Genomic DNA, 21,521 nt, shown 5'->3' with positions numbered 1-21,521 from the left:
GCCTTGTAATAGTATGCAAGAGATGGAAATATGCCATGCAAAATATTTTTCATGATATGCATCAGCAGTCCTGGGTGTGAGACATCCCTTTTTGTCCCAGGGATCCAGCATTGCTATGTGTGGTGGTTGGGCATTTAAATTTTGAAGGGTCAAAAAGTCAGGACATTTGTTGTCAGGGAAAACATGCTGAAACTATTTCCCCCCGCCCCCCCCAAAAAAATTCACTTGTGTTGCTTTCCAAAATTATCTAAATGACCTTCAACGCGGAATATCGTCTGGGGCTAGCGTTGGTGCACTCGCGCTTGCTCGCTCTCGCTCGCTCGCTCTCTCTCGCTCGCTCTCTCTCTCTATTCATTACAATTTACCTCACTGAGTTCTCCCATGACCCTTTGTTACTTTTGTATTGCCATCTCCGTAGTCACTACCTTAGATTTACACTTGGATCTCACAAAGTCTCACCTTTATCAACTTAGTTTGTTTTGGTGGAAAGCTGCTTACTATAAACCTTGGAATGAAAGTTGAGAAGATTGAGCAGTTTTATTAAACCCTGATAATTTGTTACTCACTCCTTTTATAATGTGGATTCTAAGTTAACCGGTATACAAATATTTTGTTCATGCAGCATTCATACAGAATATGGTTCTTTAATTTAATTGGTTACTTTCTATTTTAGTTATTCACCATATTACATATAGTCTTTCCTCTCGCTTTGTTTTCTATTTCATCAGATTACATAAAATTAAACAATTCTTTCAAATTCCAGAGATTTGCAACATAGAAAAAAAATTGATGTTAAAGTTCTGAGTAGTTAAACTAGCAAAAGTTGTATTGTCATCTTCTGACATGTTATCAGTCCAGCATTCCTCTTGGTACATTAAATGCTTCATCATTTTTCCTGTTTGTTCCTTGCACAGGTATAATAAAAACGGCAGAACTTCTGGACCGCGAAACTACTTCACATTACTGGCTAACGGTCTATGCCACAGACCTCGGAGTGGTGCCTCTCGTCTCCTTCATTGAAGTGTATGTTGAAATTGAGGATGTTAATGATAATGCTCCACAGACATCTGAGCCAGTTTATTATCCTGAAGTCATGGAAAACACTCCCAAAGATATGTCAGTCGTACAGATTGAGGCGTCTGACCCAGATTCCAGTTCCAGTGACAGGCTGAGCTATAAGATTACTAGTGGCAACCCACAAGGTTTCTTCATCATAAACCAGAAGACTGGTAAGTGTTAATATTGGTTGTAATTGTTATGCTAGATGACTGAGATAATACTAGAAATTAAGTGTGATAATACATTAAAACAGCTCAGCAATAGATGGAAAATGAAGACGCAATTGAAGTATTCTTTCTAGTCTCTTCTTCAATATTCAACTTAAAAAAAAAACTTTCCCAAATTTTTTGCCTGTTGTGATTATCAAACTGTTACATCCGCTTTGTCATGAACCATTTTTTAAATCACTTTTCTAATTACTTTTGAAGTGTTTAAGCCTCCTGGTACTTTTTAATTGGTTGCTTTTTATTTTAGTTATTCACCATATTGCACAAAGTCTTTTCTCTCACTTTCAGTTCTCTATTAAATTAAACTATCCCTTCAAATTCCAGTCAACGTACAGTTGCAATGACAGTTCCTCACTCACTCATCCAAGACATCTAAAATAACACTTACCATGTGTTAAAACAATTTTTAAAATTACAAGTTGCCCACAAATTTCCACCATCTTCCACAAATAGCACAACAAACTCCACCAGCACACCAGAACATCAACAACAATGGGGACACCCCTAACACCCCAAAATTCACAATTTTCCACATAACTTGCTGATTCCCCACACTTGGAAGTCATGTAGCCTCGAGGTCCAACTTGCACCTTGTTCCAATGAATATCCTTGACTTTGCTGTCTGAATTTTGTCTCTTCTCACTTCTCTACTTTTGTGCTCTCTGTTCTGTTTCTTTCCTCCTTCAGGTGCTTCACTAGAAGGGCCACTGAGAGTGAAAAACAACAGTTTGGGCTATTGATAATGATCAAAAAATCTCTGACAGCGGGACACATTTATTTCTTCAATTACCTAGCTGCAATAAATGAGATCATTATTTATGTATTCAATTTATTTAAAAAAAGATATGTAATTAATGTCACAGGAGCTGCACTGGGGTTGGATCTCAGATGAAAGCTTGATGCTTTCTTTATAGAGGTCAGCACTCTTGCCTCTTTCTTGCTACTATGTTATTCTTCCAGTTAGGAAGCAGACTGTCTGAGCAACAAACTTCTCAACACCCCATTAATACTGCTCCATAAATAGCCGTCAAGTCATTTGTTCTGCAAGGTAGGGCCAAATGTGCACGTTTTTTCTCCCCACTGTCACTATGCCATACTTTGTCTGGTAACCTGGCAGAACATGTAGTTCTGAAGCACTTGTGACTCTACGCTGAAAAGTAATTGTGTTGTTTCAAAAATGAATTGACATAGGTGGAAAATTGCAATTTAATTAGACCCTGCAACACATTTGAGGATCAAAACTGATTTAAAATAATGTTTCTGGATAATGTGAGAAAAGTTGGAATGCACTGTACTAATCATAATTACCATTTTGAGGTATAAAACTGGCTACAGAATTGTGTAATTACCATTTTTATTTTTAGTGCAGAAGCCTGCACTAGCTAATCACAAAATTGTTACCCCTCTTGTCTGGTTAACTACATTTCAAATGGTTGAAGTTAGACCTTGAGTGCCTTTGGGTACTACCTCCTGAACCATCATCAAAGTGTTCTTGTTCAGTTTTTCCCATGTGTTTTTTTACATGTAGAGGCAGAAGCCCAAATATGAAAATATATCCAATTGTTTTTTTTTAGATGAATTGACTTCAACCATTTGATTGCTGACAGTCTTCCTGGGCTGACAGTTTTGTACGTTTTCAGTTGACATAAGAACTTAAAAATTAGGAACAGGAGTAGGCATCTAGCCCCTCGAGCCTGCTCCGCCATTCAATAAGATCATGGCTGATCTGGCCGTGGACTCAGCTCCACTTACCCGCCCTCTCCCCGTAACCCTTAATTCCCTTATTGGTTAAAAATCTATCTATCTGTGACTTGAATACATTCAATGAGCTAGCCTCAACTGCTTCCTTGGGCAGAGAATTCCACACATTCACAACCCTCTGGGAGAAGAAATTCCTTCTCAACTCGGTTTTAAATTGGCTCCCCTGTATTTTGAGGTTGTGCCCCCTAGTTCTAGCCTCCCCTACCAGTGGAAATAACCTCTCTGCCTCTATCTTGTCTATCCCTTTCATGATTTTCAATGTTTCTATAAGATCACCCCTCATCCTTCTGAACTCCAACGAGTAAAGACCCAGTCTAGTCAATTTATCATCATAAGGTAACCTCCTCATCTCTGGAATCAGCCGAGTGAATTGTCTCTGTACCCCCTCCAAAGCCAGTATATCCTTCCTTAAGCAAGGTGACCAAAACTGCACGCAGTACTCCAGGTGCGGCCTCACCAATACCCTATACAGTTGCAGCAGGACCTCCCTGCTTTTGTACTCCATCCCTCTCGCAATGAAGGCCAATATTCCATTCGCCTTCCTGATTACCTGCTGCACCTGCAAACTAACTTTTTGGGATTCATGCATAAGGACCCCAGGTTCCAAAAAGAGTTTCATGCATAAGGACCCCAGGTCCCTCTGCATCTCAGCATGTTGTAATTTCTCCCCATTCAAATAATAATCCCTTTCACTTTTTTTTTCCCCAAGGTGGATGACCTCACACATTCCGATATTGCATTCCATCTGCCAAACCTTCGCCCATTCGCTTAACCTATCCAAATCTCTTTGCAGCCTCTCTGTGTCCTCAACACAACCCGCAATCTTAGTGTCATCTGCAAATTTTGTTACACTACACTCTGTCCCCTCTTCCAGGTCATCTATGTATATTGTAAACAGTTATGGTCCCAGCACCGATCCCTGTGGCACACCACTAACCACCGATTTCCAACCCGAAAAGGACCCATTTATCCCGACTCTCTGCTTTCTGTTCGCCAGCCAATTCTCTATCCATGCTAATACATTTCCTCTGACTCCGCGTACCTCTATCTTCTGCAGTAACCTTTTGTGTGGCACCTTATCGAATGCCTTTTGGAAATCTAAATACACCACATCCATCGGTACACCTCTATCCACCATGCTCGTTATATCCTCAAAGAATTCTCGTAAATTAGTTAAACATGATTTCCCCTTCATGAATCCATGCTGCGTCTGCTTGATTGCACTCTTCCTATCTAGATGTCCCACTATTTCTTCCTTAATGATCGTTTCAAGCATTTTCCCCACTACAGATGTTAAACTAACCGGCCTACAGTTACCTGCCTTTTGTCTGCCCCCTTTTTTAAACAGAGGCGTTACATTAGCTGCTTTCCAATCCGCTGGTACCTCCCCAGAGTCCAGAGAATTTTGGTAGATTATAACGAATGCATCTGCTATAACTTCCGCCATCTCTTTTAATACCCTGGGATGCATTTCATAAGGACCAGGGGACTTGTCTACTTTGAGTCCCATTAGCCAGTCCAGCACTACCACCCTCGTGATAGTGATTGTCTCAAGGTCCTCCCTTCCCACATTCCTGTGACCAGCAATTTTTGGCATGGTTTTTGTGTCTTCCACTGTGAAGACCGAAGCAAAATAATTGTTTAAGGTCTCAGCCATTTCCACATTTCCCATTTTTAAATCCCCCTTCTCATCTTCGAAGGGACCAACATTTACTTTAGTCACTCTCTTTCATTTTATATATCTGTAAAAGCTTTTACTATCTGTTTTTATGTCTTGCGCAAGTTTACCTTCGAAATCTATCTTTCCTTTCTTTATTGCTTTTTTTTAATCATTCTTTGCTGTTGTTTAAAATTTTCCCAATCCTCTAGTTTCCCACTAACCTTGGCCACCTTATACGCATTAGTCTTTGATTTGATACTCTCCTTTATTTTCTTGGTTATCCACGGCTGGTTATCCCTTCTCTTACCGCCCTTTTTCACTGGAATATATTTTTGTTGCTCACTGTGAAAGAGCTCATTAAAAGTCCTCCACTGTTCCTCAATTGTGCCACCGTTTAGTTTGTGTTTCCAGTCTACTTTAGCCAACTCTGCCCTCATCCCACTGTAGTCCCCTTTGTTTAAGCATAGCACGCTCATTTCTGACACTACTTCCTCACCCTCGATCTGTATTACAAATTCAACCATACTGTGATCACTCATTCCGAGAGGATCTTTTACTAGGAGATCGTTTATTTTTCCTGTCTCATTACACAGGACCAGATCTAAGATAGCTTGCTCCCTTGTAGGTTCTGTTACATACTGTTCTAAGAAACAATCCCGTATGCATTCTATGAATTCCTCCTCCAGGCTACCCCATGCGATTTGAGTTGACCAATCGATATGTAGGTTAAAATCCCCCATGACTACTGCCGTTCCTTTTTCACATGCCTCCATTATTCCCTTGATTATTGCCCGCCCCACCGTGAAGTTATTATTTGGGGGCCTATAAACTACGCCCACCAGTGACTTTTTCCCCTTACTATCTCTAATCTCCACCCACAATGATTCAACATTTTGTTCATTAGAGCCAATATCGTCTCTCACAACTGCCCTGATATCATCCTTTATTAACAGAGCTGCCCCACCTCCTTTCCCTTCTTGTCGATCTTTCCGAATCGTCAGATACCCCTGTATGTTTAATTCCCAGTCTTGGCCACCCTGCAACCATGTTTCTGTAATGGCCACCAAATCATACCCATTTGTAATGATTTGTGCCGTCAACTCATTTACTTTATTTCAGACAGGAAGCAAAGAGTAGGAGTAAATGGGGACTTTTCAGAATGGCAGGCAGTGACTAGTGGGGTACCGCAAGGTTCTGTGCTGGGGCCCCAGCTGTTTACACTGTACATTAATGATTTAGACGAGGGGATTAAATGTAGTATCTCCAAATTTGCGGATGACACTAAGTTGGGTGGCAGTGTGAGCTGCGAGGAGGATGCTATGAGGCTGCAGAGCGACTTGGATAGGTTAGGTGAGTGGGCAAATGCATGGCAGATGAAGTATAATGTGGATAAATGTGAGGTTATCCACTTTGGTGGTAAAAACAGAGAGACAGACTATTATCTGAACGGTGACAGATTAGGAAAAGGGGAGATGCAAAGAGACCTGGGTGTCATGGTACATCAGTCATTGAAGGTTGGCATGCAGGTACAGCAGGCGGTTAAGAAAGCAAATGGCATGTTGGCCTTCATAGCGAGGGGATTTGAGTACAGGGGCAGGGAGGTGTTGCTACAGTTGTACAAGGCCTTGGTGAGGCCACACCTGGAGTATTGTGTACAGTTTTGGTCTCCTAACCTGAGGAAGGACATTCTTGCTATTGAGGGAGTGCAGTGAAGGTTCACCAGACTGATTCCCGGGATGGCGGGACTGACCTATCAAGAAAGACTGGATCAACTGGGCTTGTATTCACTGGAGTTCAGAAGAATGAGAGGGGACCTCATAGAAACGTTTAAAATTCTGACGGGGTTCGACAGGTTAGATGCAGGAAGAATGTTCCCAATGTTGGGGAAGTCCAGAACCAGGGGACACAGTCTAAGGATAAGGGGGAAGCCATTTAGGACCGAGATGAGGAGGAATTTCTTCACCCAGAGAGTGGTGAATCTGTGGAATTCTCTACCACAGAAAGTTGTTGAGGCCAATTCACTAAATATATTCAAAAAGGAGTTAGATGAAGTCCTTACTACTAGGGGAATCAAGGGTATGGTGAGAAAGCAGGAATGGGGTACTGAAGTTGCATGTTCAGCCATGAACTCATTGAATGGCGGTGCAGGCTAGAAGGGCCGAATGGCCTACTCCTGCACCTATTTTCTATGTTTCTATGTTTTCTATGAATGCTGCGTGCATTTAGGTAGAGTGTTTTAATCCTAGTTTTTAAAACCATGATTTTTAGTTTTGACCCCTCCTGTAGCCCCTTTATATTCAGTGGCCCTTTCTGTTTTTTGCCTTGGGTTTGTTTCTCTGCCCTCCACTTTTACTCATCTCCTTTCTGTCTTTTGCTTTTGTCTCCTTTTTGTTTCCCTCTGTCTCCCTGCATTGGTTCCCATCCCCCTGTCATATTAGTTTAACTCCTCCCCAACAGCACTAGCAAACATTCCCCCTAGGACATTGGTTCCAGTCCTGCCCAGGTGCAGACTGTTCGGTTTGTACTGGTCCCATCTCCCCCAGAACCGGTTCCAATGCCCCAGGAATTTCAATCCCTCCCTGCTGCACCACTGCTCAAGCCACGTATTCATCTGCGCTATCCTGCGATTCCTACTCTGACTATCACGTGACACTGGTAGCAATCCCGAGATTACTACTTTTGAGGTCCTACTTTTTAATTTAGCTCCTAGCTCCTTAAATTTGTCTTGTAGGACCTCATCCCTTTTTTTACCTATGTCGTTGGTACCAATGTGCACCACGACAACTGGCTGTTCTCCCTCCCTTTTTAGAATGTCCTGCACCCGCTCCGAGACATCCTTGACCCTTGCACCAGGGAGGCAACATACTATCCTGGAGTCTCGGTTGCGGCCGCAGAAACGCCTATCTATTCCCCTTACAATTGAATCCCCTATCACTATCGCTCTCCCACTCTTTTTCCTGCCCTCCTGTGCAACAGAGCCAGCCACGGTGCCATGAACTTGGCTGCTGCTGCCCTCCCCTGATGAGTCATCCCCCTCAACAGTACTCAAAGCAGTTGACATACTGAAAAAAATAGAGTAATAAGTGAATTAAGAGATAAATAGTTTTACAGTAATGCAAATCCAAGTCTAAAATGTTCAAAATCACAGTTTTGCATAAAAAAATAAAACATTTTACACCTCGTATTCCCTTTTTCTCCTTGCGATTCTCTTTTCCCTTTTTTTTATAATTCATATTTTACTCTCTTTCTAAATGATGCACCTTTATATATGTTGTAACCTTTTGCAATTTGTTAACCATCAAAAGTGTGATTCCTTTTTCTTCTGCCATCCTGCTCCCAGTATCCATTTGGGGATGGGAGCAACTTTGAAAAAAATTACTATTTGATTGGTTAACCAGCTCAAAGGTCAGTTTTACATTCAGTAACATGGCAAGGAGTTGGAGACAGACAGTGTTCATGTTTTTTTTTCTGGGACAAACTAGAAAGACTGCTAATTGGTAAGTAAACTCCACGACAGACTTAGGAAGAAGAGTACCCGTGTGCTCGGTTTTAAATTGCCAATTGTTGGTGATTTGTTAGCAATAATTCATTCAAGATTCCAACATTTATTACTTTAGGAATATAATGCAATTCAAATGATTTCTGCTGAGGGAATGCTGAAGAGGGAGTTGAAAGAATTTGTGAAAGAATTGGAATAAGAATTGCTTCACATGTTTTGAATTAGCTGGGTGACTGTTAATTATACTAAAACATGAATTCAGTTCCACTTGGAGGACAACCAGCAGTTTCTCTGGAATGTGTACTTATATTCTGCCTGCCTATGAATCAGTTACTTTGCAAAGTGTAATTCGAGCCATTCTGACTGCCAGGCTCCAAACAGACCAGGGCTCACCCTCGCAAGTTAAGAACCTCTCCCAATCCCTTACTCCGTTCCGCTCCTCCCCCCTCCCCTTCCCCCCCCCCTTCCACCCCCCCATGTTCCTGACCTTCCCATTCCCCTCTATGCTCCTTACCTGCCACCCCCAGTTCCTGACCTCCTTTCTCCTCCGCTCCCCCGCCCCCCCCCCCACCCGAGTTCCTGCCCACTTTCCTCCTTTCCTTTACCCCCCCCATTCTTGTCTCTCTCACTCTCTCACTCTCTCACTCACTCACTCTCTCACTCTCACTCACTCTCTCTCTCTCTCTCTCTCTCTCTCTCTCTCTCTCTCTCTCACTCTCTCACTCTCGCACTCTCGCACTCTCTCACTCTCTCACTCTCTCACTCTCTCACTCTCTCACTCTCTCACTCTTTCACTCACTGTTTTCTTGACCTCTCCCCTGGATCCCCTCTTCCCCCCCCCCCCCCCCCCCCACCCTCATCCTCTCTTCCCTCTCCCCGCCTGATCCTCTCTTCTCTTCCTCCCCGCCCGAATCTCTCCCCCTGCCCGATCCTCTCTTCTCCCCCCAGCCCGATCCTCTCTTTCTCTTCCCCTGCGCCCGATCCTTTTTGCTCCCGGCCCAGCCAGCACAGATGGAGTGATGTGTCTTCTCCCACGGAGCTGAGGAAAGCGTGTCCACATGACACTGCAGGCTGCAATTGTTGAGTACTGCGCATGTGCAGCATTGGTAAATAGGTGTCCGGTGCGAATGCTTGGCTCCGGTATATCATGCGCAAAGGCCACAAAAATGTTCGTGCAGGTAATCACTTTGTTAAACAAAAGTAAGAAACATAGTTGAATCCTGAGAGTTTCTTAAGTTAATTGAAAGTTTTATAATGACTCACCAGCCATACTACTATCCAAAGACTTTTTAACTGACTGCTTTATATCGTACTCCCCAAATTTGCTTTAGTCTATTGAAGTTAGTCACTTTATTAAATGCCCACAAATGCATGGGTGTGTTTGTGATATATATGTTTAAGATAGATAAATGTGTGGTGTTTGTTCTCTGTCTAATAGCAAAGTGATAATAAGCCAAACTTGTTGGCATGATGAAGTAACTATCAAAATGTTCCTGCCAAGTGAGGTGAGCTACCCCCAGAAAACTATTAAGTGATTACCAGAGTCTACTGTACAATTTTATATTTCACCGCATCTGGCATGTCTCCATCCTGCCAATGGAGGCATTTTTCATTGTCATCTCCCCCTTCTGACCTTCCCCCTTCTCTACCCTCTCCTGTCTCCACCTCTCTCCCTTAACCTCTTCTCTTCCTCACCTTCACCTCTTCCCTTGCCCCTTCTGCCTTGTGGCCCTCCCCATCTCTCTCCCTCGGCCATTTGCCCACTCTCTCACTTCTCTTCCGTTATCCTGTGGGCCCTTCTCTTCCCCTTTTGTTGTCTCCTTGGATCCTCTCCTCCTCTGACCCTGTCCCTCATCTCCTCTTTTGCTCCCTCCACTTCCCCCTCCTCCCTCTCCCCTCTCATGTTTTTTCCTCTTCTTCTCCCTTTCCCTATTCTCTTCCTTCCCACTTTTCTTTGCCCGCTCTCCTCCCCCACCTTCCCCCCCCCCCCTCCTCCAACTTGGTCCAATTATCCCACTATAACCTGCTTGGCCTGGAGGTTGCATTTGTATGGGGGATTTTCATCCATCGTAACTTCATCAGACACTCTGTGGAAATGAGATAATCAACATTTACACCATTTCGCCAAGTGTTTACAGATCTTCTGCTGAAAGCTATGCTGGGCAGTTGGGGGAACCCATTTTAACCTGACTCCTCATTTGCAATACTATAGAGGTCAGCTAGCTATACAAGGCCTGAAATTCCAAGATTTTGCGGGGTAAAGGGGGTCGATCTGATTTTGGAGTGATCCTAATTCCACTTTCTGGTTTGATAAGTCATGCAGGTAACTTCAACCTCTTCTACAGTCTCAACGTATTCTGGTGTGAATGGTGCAATTTTTGGGACAATATCTTTTGTCCATTTGTTCTCTTGAAGTCTGTTACTAGCCTCCTCGGTGTTTACTACATTTCCAAGTTTTGTGTTGCCTGAAAACTTGAAATGATGCCCTCTATACCCAAGTCCAGGTCATTAATATATATCAAAAAGAGAAGTGGTTCTAATACCGACTCCTGGGGAACACCACTCTATGCTTCCCTGCAGTCTGAAAAACAGTCATTTGTCCCTATTCTCTGCTTTCTGTCTTTTAAGCAAATTTTGTATCCATACGGCCACTGCCCGTTTAATCCCATGGCATCTTCTGCCAGCAACTAATTTACTGTAACTCAGTGTACAGTTTAGAGTTACATATTCGGAAACCAGGAAGTGGTTGGGTACGGGCTTTGATTGTCCAGAACTTTGTCTGAAACATCAGCTTTGACTGGAGCAATTGGACACATCTTTTCTCAGCTGTGCAACTTAAGAAACAAAATGTCAGCTGCCTTTCAGCAGTTCAAGCAGGGAAATCTTTTGCTTCCCATCCTTCTGTCATGCAGCCTTCACCATTGTGGTCAATGCTGCAATGTGTCTCTATGTTTGAGGGAGTGAGTGAGTGAGTGATTGATTGACTATGGAGATAAGGAATGAAAAGGAAAGCGTCCTAGCAATAAATTTAGGAGCGCATTCATCCTATTATTTCCATGGACAGAATCTTCATGGCCCTCTCCTCCATAAGGAGTCGAGTTGTAGCAATGGTGACCAATGTTTCGGCTGCGCAGCTCCCTACTGGTCCCTCGGGGCCGGCTTGCCTAATGTTAAAGTTTGCGCATGCATTAAACCGTAAATGGGCTGTGCAGCCTCTTAAAGGGGCCGAGCTCCCGCCAAAATTTAGGGGGAACATTATTGTCGTCCCCCTCACTCCATGTGCATATTCTTGTTATTGTGTAGCCTTATTCTGCAAGCAAACAGCAAAGGACCATATTTTGGAAAGAGTAATGTGAGGGAAGATGTATGTCACTCGAGTGTCCAGGGAAGCAACCACCTTCTGAAAGAGCATCAACATGCAGTTTTCAGATACCTGTGCATTACTACAGTCTCCTCCCTCCCCACCCTGACAATGGGACTGCATGCCTGGACTTTAAAAACCCAGAAAGACACACCAGTGTGGAATTAGAAATAAGTCTAATCCTACTACTGTTCCATTGCTTGAATAATTATTATATTGCTGCTGACAACAATTTTGCCAAATTTGCCATCAGTGATCTAATTTTTTTATAGGGAAATTGGAGCCTTTTATTTCAGATACACGTGCTTCTGGTGCCTATGTCCTAAGCTCTGGAATTCCCTACCCTCCCTCCCCTCCACCCCAAACCTCTCTGCCTCTCTACTTCTCTCATATCTTTTAAGTCACCCTTTAAATCCTTCCTCTTTGAGCAAGCTTTTGGTCACCTGTCCTAATATCTTTCTATAGCTCAGTGTAAAATTGTTGTCTGCTAACATTCCTGTTAAGTGCCTTGGGATGTTTTACTATGTTAAAGTCGCTATTATAAATGCAACTTACTGTTGTTAGGAACATGGAAGGTTACTGACTTTATTTTAGTGGAAAAATAGCGAAGTGGAATTTCGTACAAGCACGTGAAATGTTCATATGGTACCATTTCCGGTGGTAATTTAAAAGAATCAGGGACAATTTTGCCCATCATACCTTTCAGGTTCTTTACATTCTGCCCTGTCAAGGGTTCAACCTCACTTACTTAATCTTTTGATGAAAATTTGCTAAATTTACTCCCCACACCCAAAGAGTTAAACATGGTACAAGCAGTTATGGCTATCATGAGGATGAAAAGGGAATAGCGCCTCTTGATTTCACCCATTGGACTGACAGCCTGTACATTTGTATGCACAGGATAAGCAAACTAAAAGATTTAAAGAACACAGCTAAGAAGGTTTTGTTTTAGAAAAAAAGATGAGGTGAAATAGAAGCTAAAACTGAATTGTTTTTACAAGGTGAATTTATGCTCCCACCTACTCAGAGGGAAAATGCCTTTTGATAGGGGCGATAAAGACAAAATTTGGCCAAATTCTGTACTGAATATTACAGTAGAAGTCTATGGTGAACATTACAGAGCAACAGACTGTGGCCAAAGTCAATACAGGACCTTATTGTCTCTTGAGCAATACAAATGGATAAATGATTATCTGCACCAAAGGCAAATATTAATGCTTAATGGTTGAAAGCTTGTGTTTAATGTTTAACATTTCTAACATTTTACACAACGAATTACATGAAATGTCTAAATGTGACCATATTATGCTTTTGATTATATTCAGCTAATGGTTTTCTGACTCAAAATACCAGTTTTATACTTTACATAAACCGATTTTTAGTTCAGAATTAAACTGGCACCTGATCCGATATTGCCCATTTTACACTATTGCCAAAGATTGAATTACCCCCAAAGCCTTGAAGCTCAATAAACTCAAAACTTAATGCATATAATTAAATAATTATTAATGCAGTCTGCCAAATATAACATAGAAACTAGGTGCAGGAGTAGGCCATTCAGCCCTTCGAACCTGCACCACCATTCAATAAGATCATGGCTGATCATTCACCTCCGTACCCCTTTCCTGCTTTCTCTCCAAAACCCCTTGATCCCTTTAGCCGTAAGGGCCATATCTAAGGGCCATTGTGCAACTTTTCCCCAAAACAAGTAAAGAACCAACAAAAATACTAATGTAAATGAAGACAATTGATGTGTGATTTCTCCCTCATTTTGGCTATACTTCTGAATAATTTGTTCATTATATACAGCAGGGTTATTCATTAGCTTTTGGTCAAGGACCTCAATCTCAAACAGTGACTTGCTTGAGGAACATTTGAGGGTTCTCACCAACATGTCAATGAAGTGTAATGGTGAGAGGTTCCCCAATTAAATTATCTGTAATAAGAGTTAACTCATGGCTGATATGTTTATTTAGTACTTGTTAGATTCTGAAGAAATTATGTAAGTGATTATACAGATGAAGGAGATTTAGAAGTTGTGAATCTTCATCAGTGTGTATCTCATTTATAGAAGATTTATTTAGTTTTACTGTAACCACCACTCACTATACGATCACTATGAAGATTATAATGTTTTGTGATGTTGCGAAAATAGACGATGTAAAGCTACTTTTTTGTGCATTTGAGCCCTACCCACTTTCTAAATATAATAGTGTTTTGAATTCATCTTCATCCAAAAATTCAATCAAGCATTCTGAACATTTTATCTTGTATAAAATAAGTGGGTTACTGAGATTATTTTAGGAAACATTGGTTGGTTTAAAGTGCGAATCTACTTGGTATTTTTCCATTCTATGTGGTTGTATCATAATGAAGAGTCATAAAACCACTTCAAGGGACATTATGTACATCACTGCTTTTTAATCTGGTGTACATCTTTGTCAACCCTTTTGATGGATACATTAGCTTAATTTCTCAAATCACGTGGACTCCAGACTGGTCTGATTACATTGAGCAAACAGGACATACTATTTAGAAATGTATGCATAGAACAAGATGTGGGTGGTCTCCACAAGACCCCATCAGTTTTCTTTTATTTAAAAAAAAATGGAATTTCCAACTTTTGTCTGTTCATCGTAGTTTCTTTGATGCCTCTGGTGAATTTATGTGAACGTTTTTATGTGGGGCCAAGGTCATTGAAATTAGAAGAAAGCGACACCAATTGCAGCTGGACTATTTGGAAGTGCTCAAAACTGAATCAATGAAGGAATTTCTTTTGTTCATTCTTCGTGTTTTTTGTTTTTCTCCCATTCACTCCACAAAGTGTTGATTCTTGATGGGGATAATTCTGCAACTATTCATGTGTGTTAACATGATATTCAACTATAAAAGCCTGTCAGTCCAACCTGATCTGTTGTCGCCCATCACACACGCACACCTTCCAACTAGAATCACAAGACAGAACTAAGGATCAGTAACTCTGGCTAATATTTTTCTCCATTGTCAGCCCAGAGGCTTTTGTCAGACCTTAATTGTTTCCCTTGCTGAGCTCCGTTAGCTGAGCTCCGTTAACTGAGCTCACTGAGAATTGAACTTGGGACCCTGGACCCAATATTGCACCAGGCAGTGCCTTTTTCCAGTAGACAGTTGATTATTGCTAAAGTGCTCCAGAGAGTTTTTCATTTGTGGATTTTATGAACTAGTAGCCATGGGCTGGGGTGTGCAATTTTCCAATATGTGCTACTAGCATGTACCGTGCAACAAAACAGAAAATCACCCCAACTATTTGTTATTTCTTGATTGGATTATCGCGTTCGAGCGATGAAGGTTGAAGACATTACTAGTCTTTGTAGATGTGCTTCAAATTTAATCAAAATATTTTACAAATTGAACAGTAACAGGTTTTTGAAACTGCAATATTATGTGAATACGGGTTAAGAAATTACTGTTTTTGTTAACAACATATGAATGTTTAATGCATTCATATTACATTCCTCTATCTGCTATTTTAATCGAGGCATTAACCTGATACAGGTAAACACATGAATTAAAATAGGGGGCATAGTTATGTGATACAAATGCTTTAAACATTTGTATATTAATATTGCAAACAGTCATTTCCACGCTTTAGTGGAAATTTGTTACAAAATTCACATTCAAGCATTATTATTCATTCAGTCAAACATTTCAGTGTGTGATCAAACTTTTATTTTGTTTACTTGGTCGCCTATTTAGAAAAACTTACGACAGCATTTGGTCTTTATCGGTGTCAAAAAAAAAGTATAATTTTAAATTATTTAATTATTAAATATTCTACCGTTTTGTGCATGAAGCCTAGTTTTACTTGATAATTACAAAAATCATCCTTTGCCGTTATTAGGTGATAGTTTTCAAATTATATACATTTTCTATGGATACTCTGATCAAAAATGTAAACCTTAATTAGCCTGAAGAGTAGACTTTATTTTTTAATTAACTGAGTAGCATATGTTGCATCTTTTATGAGTCTGAGGTTATGAGAAAGTACTGTGTAGAATGTTCAAATCTTTAGGATTAAACAAGGACAATCTAACTGATATTAAGTTGCAGTGCATTCTCTGTCATCTTTTGGAAATTTATATCCACTCTCAATGGAATTTCTATAGTCTTGCTTTGAAAGGAATGAAAAGTGTGTGTGAAATTTCTGCCCTTCTCTGGCGCCAGTTAATCTTAAACAGTACTTTAGGTCAAATCTTTCGATAGAGTTCATAGTGAAGCTCACAGTTAGACTGGGCAGGGGCGGTGCATTTAGCTTTCAGCTTTCACCCTGTTACAAGCTTTTACCTTTTAATGTGGAACACTTGGAAGCCATTTATCTGCATTGTTCCATAACTCTAAAAGCTGTTGGCTGATTGAGTCTTGCTTAATTTGTTGCTGTTCATGCAGTCTGTACCACCTCGATGTGCTTAGCCTATTTCGGCCCCTACTTAAAGAGCTGTTGCCGATCTGTTAACATCAGGTTTTTAAAAAATTGTTGCAGAACATTTTGAAAGTTCTAAAAATGTCCATTTCTAGAAAATTGGATAAAACCACACTTAAGCAGAGTCACACCATTTGGGATTCTGGATTTCTATATATATTAAGATGGAAAAGGGGAATTTTTTATTTAACAAAATGAGTATGTCAGTGCTGGGGAATGTAACAGATTTTCCCTTTCATCACTCAGTGCGTTCATGAAGTACACCCATGTCATGTATAGTAAAAGTTAGATGCAGAATAATGCTGCACGTACCTGTTTCAACAATATGTTTGAACTTCAATTTAAGAAGAGTATTCCCTACGACACTATTGTGATATTTTTTTAGTTCACACACTAGCCATTCATAGAATTGTTAAGTGAGTGCCAGTTTAGTACCAATTGTGCAGCATTGTTGGCATAAATTGTTCTGTCAGCCTGTGCCCATTCAGAACTGGATGTAACTGTCAAGCTCATTCCCATTGGACCCTTATGGTTAGCAGAGAAAAACCTTCTGGCCTGGATTGGGGCCGAGGTTTTTGAGGTGAAAGGATATCAACAACAAGGCACAGTGTCTTAAAGAAAAATATCCCAAGGCGCTTCACAGAGGCATAAGGAAAAATTGATTGCTGAGCCAAATAAGGAGATTAGGAGGGTGACTAAGTAATTGGTCAAAGAGGTTGGTTTGGAGAGGGAGCTGGAGAGCCAGAGGGGTTTAAAGAGTGATTTCCAGAGCATGGAACCCAGGTGGCTGAAGGCATGGCCACCAATGGTGGTCAGAAGGAAGGAGGATTAGCTCAAAAGGCCAAGGTCAGAGGAACGGAAGAGGGTTTGTAGTGCTGGAAAAGGCTTTAGAAATAGAGAGAGGTGACACCATGGAGGAATTTAAATACAAGGATGAGAATTTTAAATCTAAAACATTGACCAGGAGCCATTGTAGCTCAGTGAGACAATGGTGATGGGCCAACAAGACTTGGTGCAGTATAGGAATTGGGCAGCCGAATTTTGGATGCGTTCAAGTTGATTGAGGATGGGAGGCTGGCTAGGAGAGGATCAGAATTGTCATGCTAGACCTGGCAAAGGCATGGTTGAGGGTTTCAGCAGCAGATAAGCTGAGGTAGCTATTGCAGGGGGAACTAATGTTGAAGGAGTAGGGGGTGGCAGGGGTGAGGGTTGAAGTCCAGATTTGGCTAACTATTCCCACAGGCACAAATTTACACAAGTGGCCTGTGTGCCGCCTGAGGGCTCCAGCGGTGTCCTGGACATACATAATCGGATAAAATCAACTATATACTTCAGGATCTCTACCTATGACATATGTGCCACTTTTTCAAGAGACCAGTTAAGTAAGTATGTCACAAGGCCTGCGTTACATGTGTGCAGACTCGATAGGGGATGTAGGCTAAAGGGTGTTTCCCCCCAGTTAGTGCCAACTGTCTCTCCAATACTGCTGACTAGTTGGACCTCTTGCCAAAATTTGTGGTGTTGTAAAATATTTTTCGCTTCTGCTTTTAAGCCGCAGTTTCTGTTGGCTAGAATTCCAGTTTGTTTTCACTTGTTGAGCAGCAAAGCTTTGTTTCTATTTCTCATATCTTTAATAATATGTTGGCCCGGATTTTCCGGGGCCTGTGACAGCGTACAAACAGCACAAGCAGGTCCATAGGTGACCTCCAGAAGGGGAGTCCCCATCAAGGGCAAAGGTGGAAAGCCAGGGGCATGGGTGGGCCAAGGTTTCCTTGTGGGGTCTAGAGGAGCACTCCTGGCCCACAAGGAAGCAAAAAAAGTATTGAAAAACACACCTCACTGGCTGCTGATCATGGCAAGGAAACTGGCACTGCATCCCCGCTCAGCCCTTGAGTTAAAATGGCAGATCAGGCCGTGATAACTCACCCATTTTAAGAGCATCCTGCCTGGTTTCTGCCAAGTGGGGAGAGTTAAAATCGAGTCCTTCATGTTTGTGAAGAGGTTTCTTTTGAAGTTTTGACTGCCTCAAGTTTTATTTTTAGTTTATGTTTGCAAAGATTTTGCACCATTTTTCTATAGTAGTTCTCAAAGAACTATCTTGTTTGGATTAGCTGTGGTCAACCGCTTCTTGGCTACAGGATAATGTCAGCTTCCAGTTTTAAATTTTGTGGTAAGCGTCACGATGTCAGGTCAGTCATGTCCTCTCTTGATATCTGTCCTTGTTGGCTTCCATTTTGAAAGCCAGCTACAAATTTAACACAAGAGCTTGATGGTTCTGGGGGAGGTGGGACCAGTACAAACCGGACAGTAATTATAGACCGGTTAGCCTGACATCAGTAGTGGGGAAAATGTTGGAATCAATTATTAAAGATGAAATAGCAGCGCATTTGGAAAGCAGTAACAGGATCGGTTCAAGTCAGCATGGATTTATGAAAGGGAAATCATGCTTGACAAATCTTCTGGAATTTTTTGAGGATGTAACTAGTAGAGTGGACAAGGGAAAACCAGTGGATGTGGTGTATTTGGACTTTCAAAAGGCTTTTGACAAGGTCCCACACGAGATTGGTGTGCAAAATTAAAGCACGTGGTATTGGGGATAATGTACTGACGTGGATAGGGAACTGGTTGGCAGACAGGAAGCAGAGAGTCAAGATAAACGGGTCCTTTTCAGCATGGCAGGTACTGACTAGTGGGGTGCTGCAGGGCTTAGTGCTGGGACCCCAGCCATTTACAATATACATTAATGATTTGGATGAAGTAATTGGGTGTAATATCTCCAAGTTTGCAGATGACACTAAACTGGGTGGCAGTGTGAGCTGTGAGGAGGACGCTAAGAGGCTGCAGGGTGACTTGGACAGGGGTTAGGTGAGTGGGCAAATGCATGGTGGATGCAGTATAATGTGGATAAATGTGAGGTTATCCACTTTGCGGGCAAAAACACGAAGGCAGAATATTATCTGAATGGCGGCAGGTTAGGAAAGGGGGAGGTGCAACGAGACCTGGGTGTCATGGTTCATCAGTCATTGAAAGTTGGCATGCAGGTACAGCAGGCAGTGAAGAAGACAAATGGTATGTTGGCCTTCGGAGTTAGGGGTTTTGAGTATAGGAGCAGGGAGGTCTTACTGCAGTTGTACAGGGCCTTGGTGAGGCCTCACCTGGGAATATTGTGTTCAGTTTTGGTCTCCTAATCTGAGGAAAGACGTTCTTGCTATTGAGGGAGTGCAGCGAAGGTCACCAGACTGATTCCTGGGATGGCAGAACTGACGTGAGGAGAGACTGGATTGACTGGGCCTTTATTCACTGGAGTTTAGAAGGATGAGAGGGGATCTCATAGAAACATATAAAATTCTGACGGGACTGGACAAGTTAGATGCAGGAAGAATGTTCCTGATGTTGGGGAAGTCCAGAACCAGGGGACAGAGTCTAAGGATAAGGGGAAAACTATTTAGGACTGAGATGAGGAGAAACTTCTTCACTCAGAGTTGTTAACCTGTGGAATTCCCTACCGCAGAGTTGTTGAAGCCAGTTCATTGGATATATTCAAGAGGGAGTTAGATATGGCCCTTACGGCTAAAGGGATCAAGGGGTATGGAGAAAAACAGGAAAGGGGTACTGAGGTGAATGATCAGCCGTGATCTTATTGAATGGTGGTGCAGGCTCGAAGGGCCGAATGGCCTACTCCTGCATCTATTTTCTCTGTTTCTATGTGGCTTACCTTTCCTTTGGAAATAGCTACAAAAACATTGCTTCATTTTTTTGGGTACAGAAAACATCAGGGGAGGTTTTTTAGATGCCTCGTGGTCCCCTTTTGGTTGAGGAAGATCTGTTAGTTTAATGTTCTCAATATTGACTGCCTCTTTAGGAGTCCATGCAAGGTGGACCTCCTCACTCAGACAAAAAATCACAACCGACAGAGTAACTGCTTTCAGAGGTTCCAAATATTTTATTTACCACTGATGGCATGATCCTGATTGACAATTTTGTTCACATTAAGGATTGGAGGGAGGGTCTGTGTTATTACTTGGGTTGCCTACCTCTGGTGAGGTTGGTAGTGGGAGAACACCCTCTGGTGTCCCAGTTTATAAAAGGCAGCTGGAAAGTACAAACTTTTGATCCTTGTTCCTACGTAGAATTTGAATCTGATTCTGCATAAGCGAATATCACAACCTTTTGAACCTGTGGCATCCTTTGATCTTAAATTTCATCTCACTCAAGGTAGTTACTTTACTTTCCCATGTCTTGGTATAAAGGATTAACGAACTGCAAGTTTCAATGTTGGACCTAACTTATCTCCTTTGGCACATGCATAGGGTGCAGTTCTCTGAAGCACATTTTATGTACTTTATTCCATACTATACCAAATACTGTATCTTACAGGTTTCATAAATATAGGACTCAATTCCATCAATTCAAAACAGGTGAGTGCATGCTCCAGGTTTTGTAAAGATAATGCTTGCCAAAATTAGAAATCTCATGCTCAAGATCATTTCTTGCCCTCTGCTGCTCATATACTTTGAATTATTACATGGAGAAATTGAATTTATCTTCTAAAAACATCATTTCAACTCTTAAATTGTATATCGTGTAAAGAAATGCATTGGTCTCAATATTAACCCCCTCTCCCAAGACAGTCCAGAGGTATGGGGTGGTTAAAGACTCAAATATTGGGAACACATGCCCATCTCCTTTACTGCAGCGGATATTGTGGCGTTCGAGTGTCCCGCCATGGAGAGGTGGGACATTTCATAAATATATTTCAATTGGGTTCCGGCAGTGCAATTGGGAGACCAATTTAAAATTCACTGCTTTAAATTTAAATTTCCCAGGGGTCGGGGAAATTCAGCAGTGTAAAGGAGGTGGGAGCTGCTGTCTTCACAAAGCAAGTGCCTTTCTCAGCATTTCCTGTTGGCCAGAAGGAGCAGGAGTGCTCCCCTAGCCTCTCGACCAAGCTTTCCGCCTTCCCCTGCTGTTCAGATTGGCTCTCTGCCTCAAGCGGAGATGCCTGATCTCCACTGCCCCCCCCCCGGCCATGATGGAGGAGATATCCTCCTCCCTCCCGATTGTCGGGGACTGTCCCCCAGCTGCAGCCTTCTGCCGCAAGTTTTCCCTCCCGGCTGCTGTCTATTTGGCTGACTGCCGGGTGGAAAATGGATCAAAAAATCTTGCCAAACTTATCGGCAGGACCTCATTAAGTCCTCCGCCTCCCCAGGTCCTTCAGTCCTTTTTGGCCTCCTCCGCACCCTCCACATCTCCCCGTAATTATAGGGGTCAATAAGTTCAGATCAATACTTGTTCCACTGAATGGTGTATAATATTCTTGAATGAAAGACTTGCATTTATGAAAATAGATTTATACATTTATTTTAAAGAAGCATTTATGAGAAAATATCCAGAAACTTAACACTCAGAGGGACCAGTCTGCAGAAGATATTGAGAATATTTTCACAGCATTACACAGAAATTCTCCGTTCTGTACATCTCATTCATGGGCTTTA

General features: G+C 41.9%; 1 protein-coding gene across 8 annotated transcripts in view; it reads left to right on the top strand.

The window, feature by feature from the left end:
• fat1a (FAT atypical cadherin 1a) overlaps nt 1-21,521 on the top strand; it is a 227,293-nt gene that overhangs the window by 57,933 nt on the left and 147,839 nt on the right. For all 8 annotated transcript variants that reach the window (XM_070869564.1, XM_070869585.1, XM_070869574.1 and 5 more), the window contains exon 3: nt 915-1,229. In XM_070869564.1, the coding sequence (XP_070725665.1) occupies nt 915-1,229 (315 nt within the window). The remainder of the gene's footprint in view (nt 1-914; nt 1,230-21,521) is intronic.

Source organism: Pristiophorus japonicus, chromosome 2 (genome assembly GCF_044704955.1).
Source record: "Pristiophorus japonicus isolate sPriJap1 chromosome 2, sPriJap1.hap1, whole genome shotgun sequence".
NCBI lineage: Eukaryota > Metazoa > Chordata > Chondrichthyes > Pristiophoridae > Pristiophorus > Pristiophorus japonicus.
The sequence above is the reverse complement of the archived record's forward strand: the minus strand, read 5'-3'. Positions and strand labels throughout refer to the sequence as shown.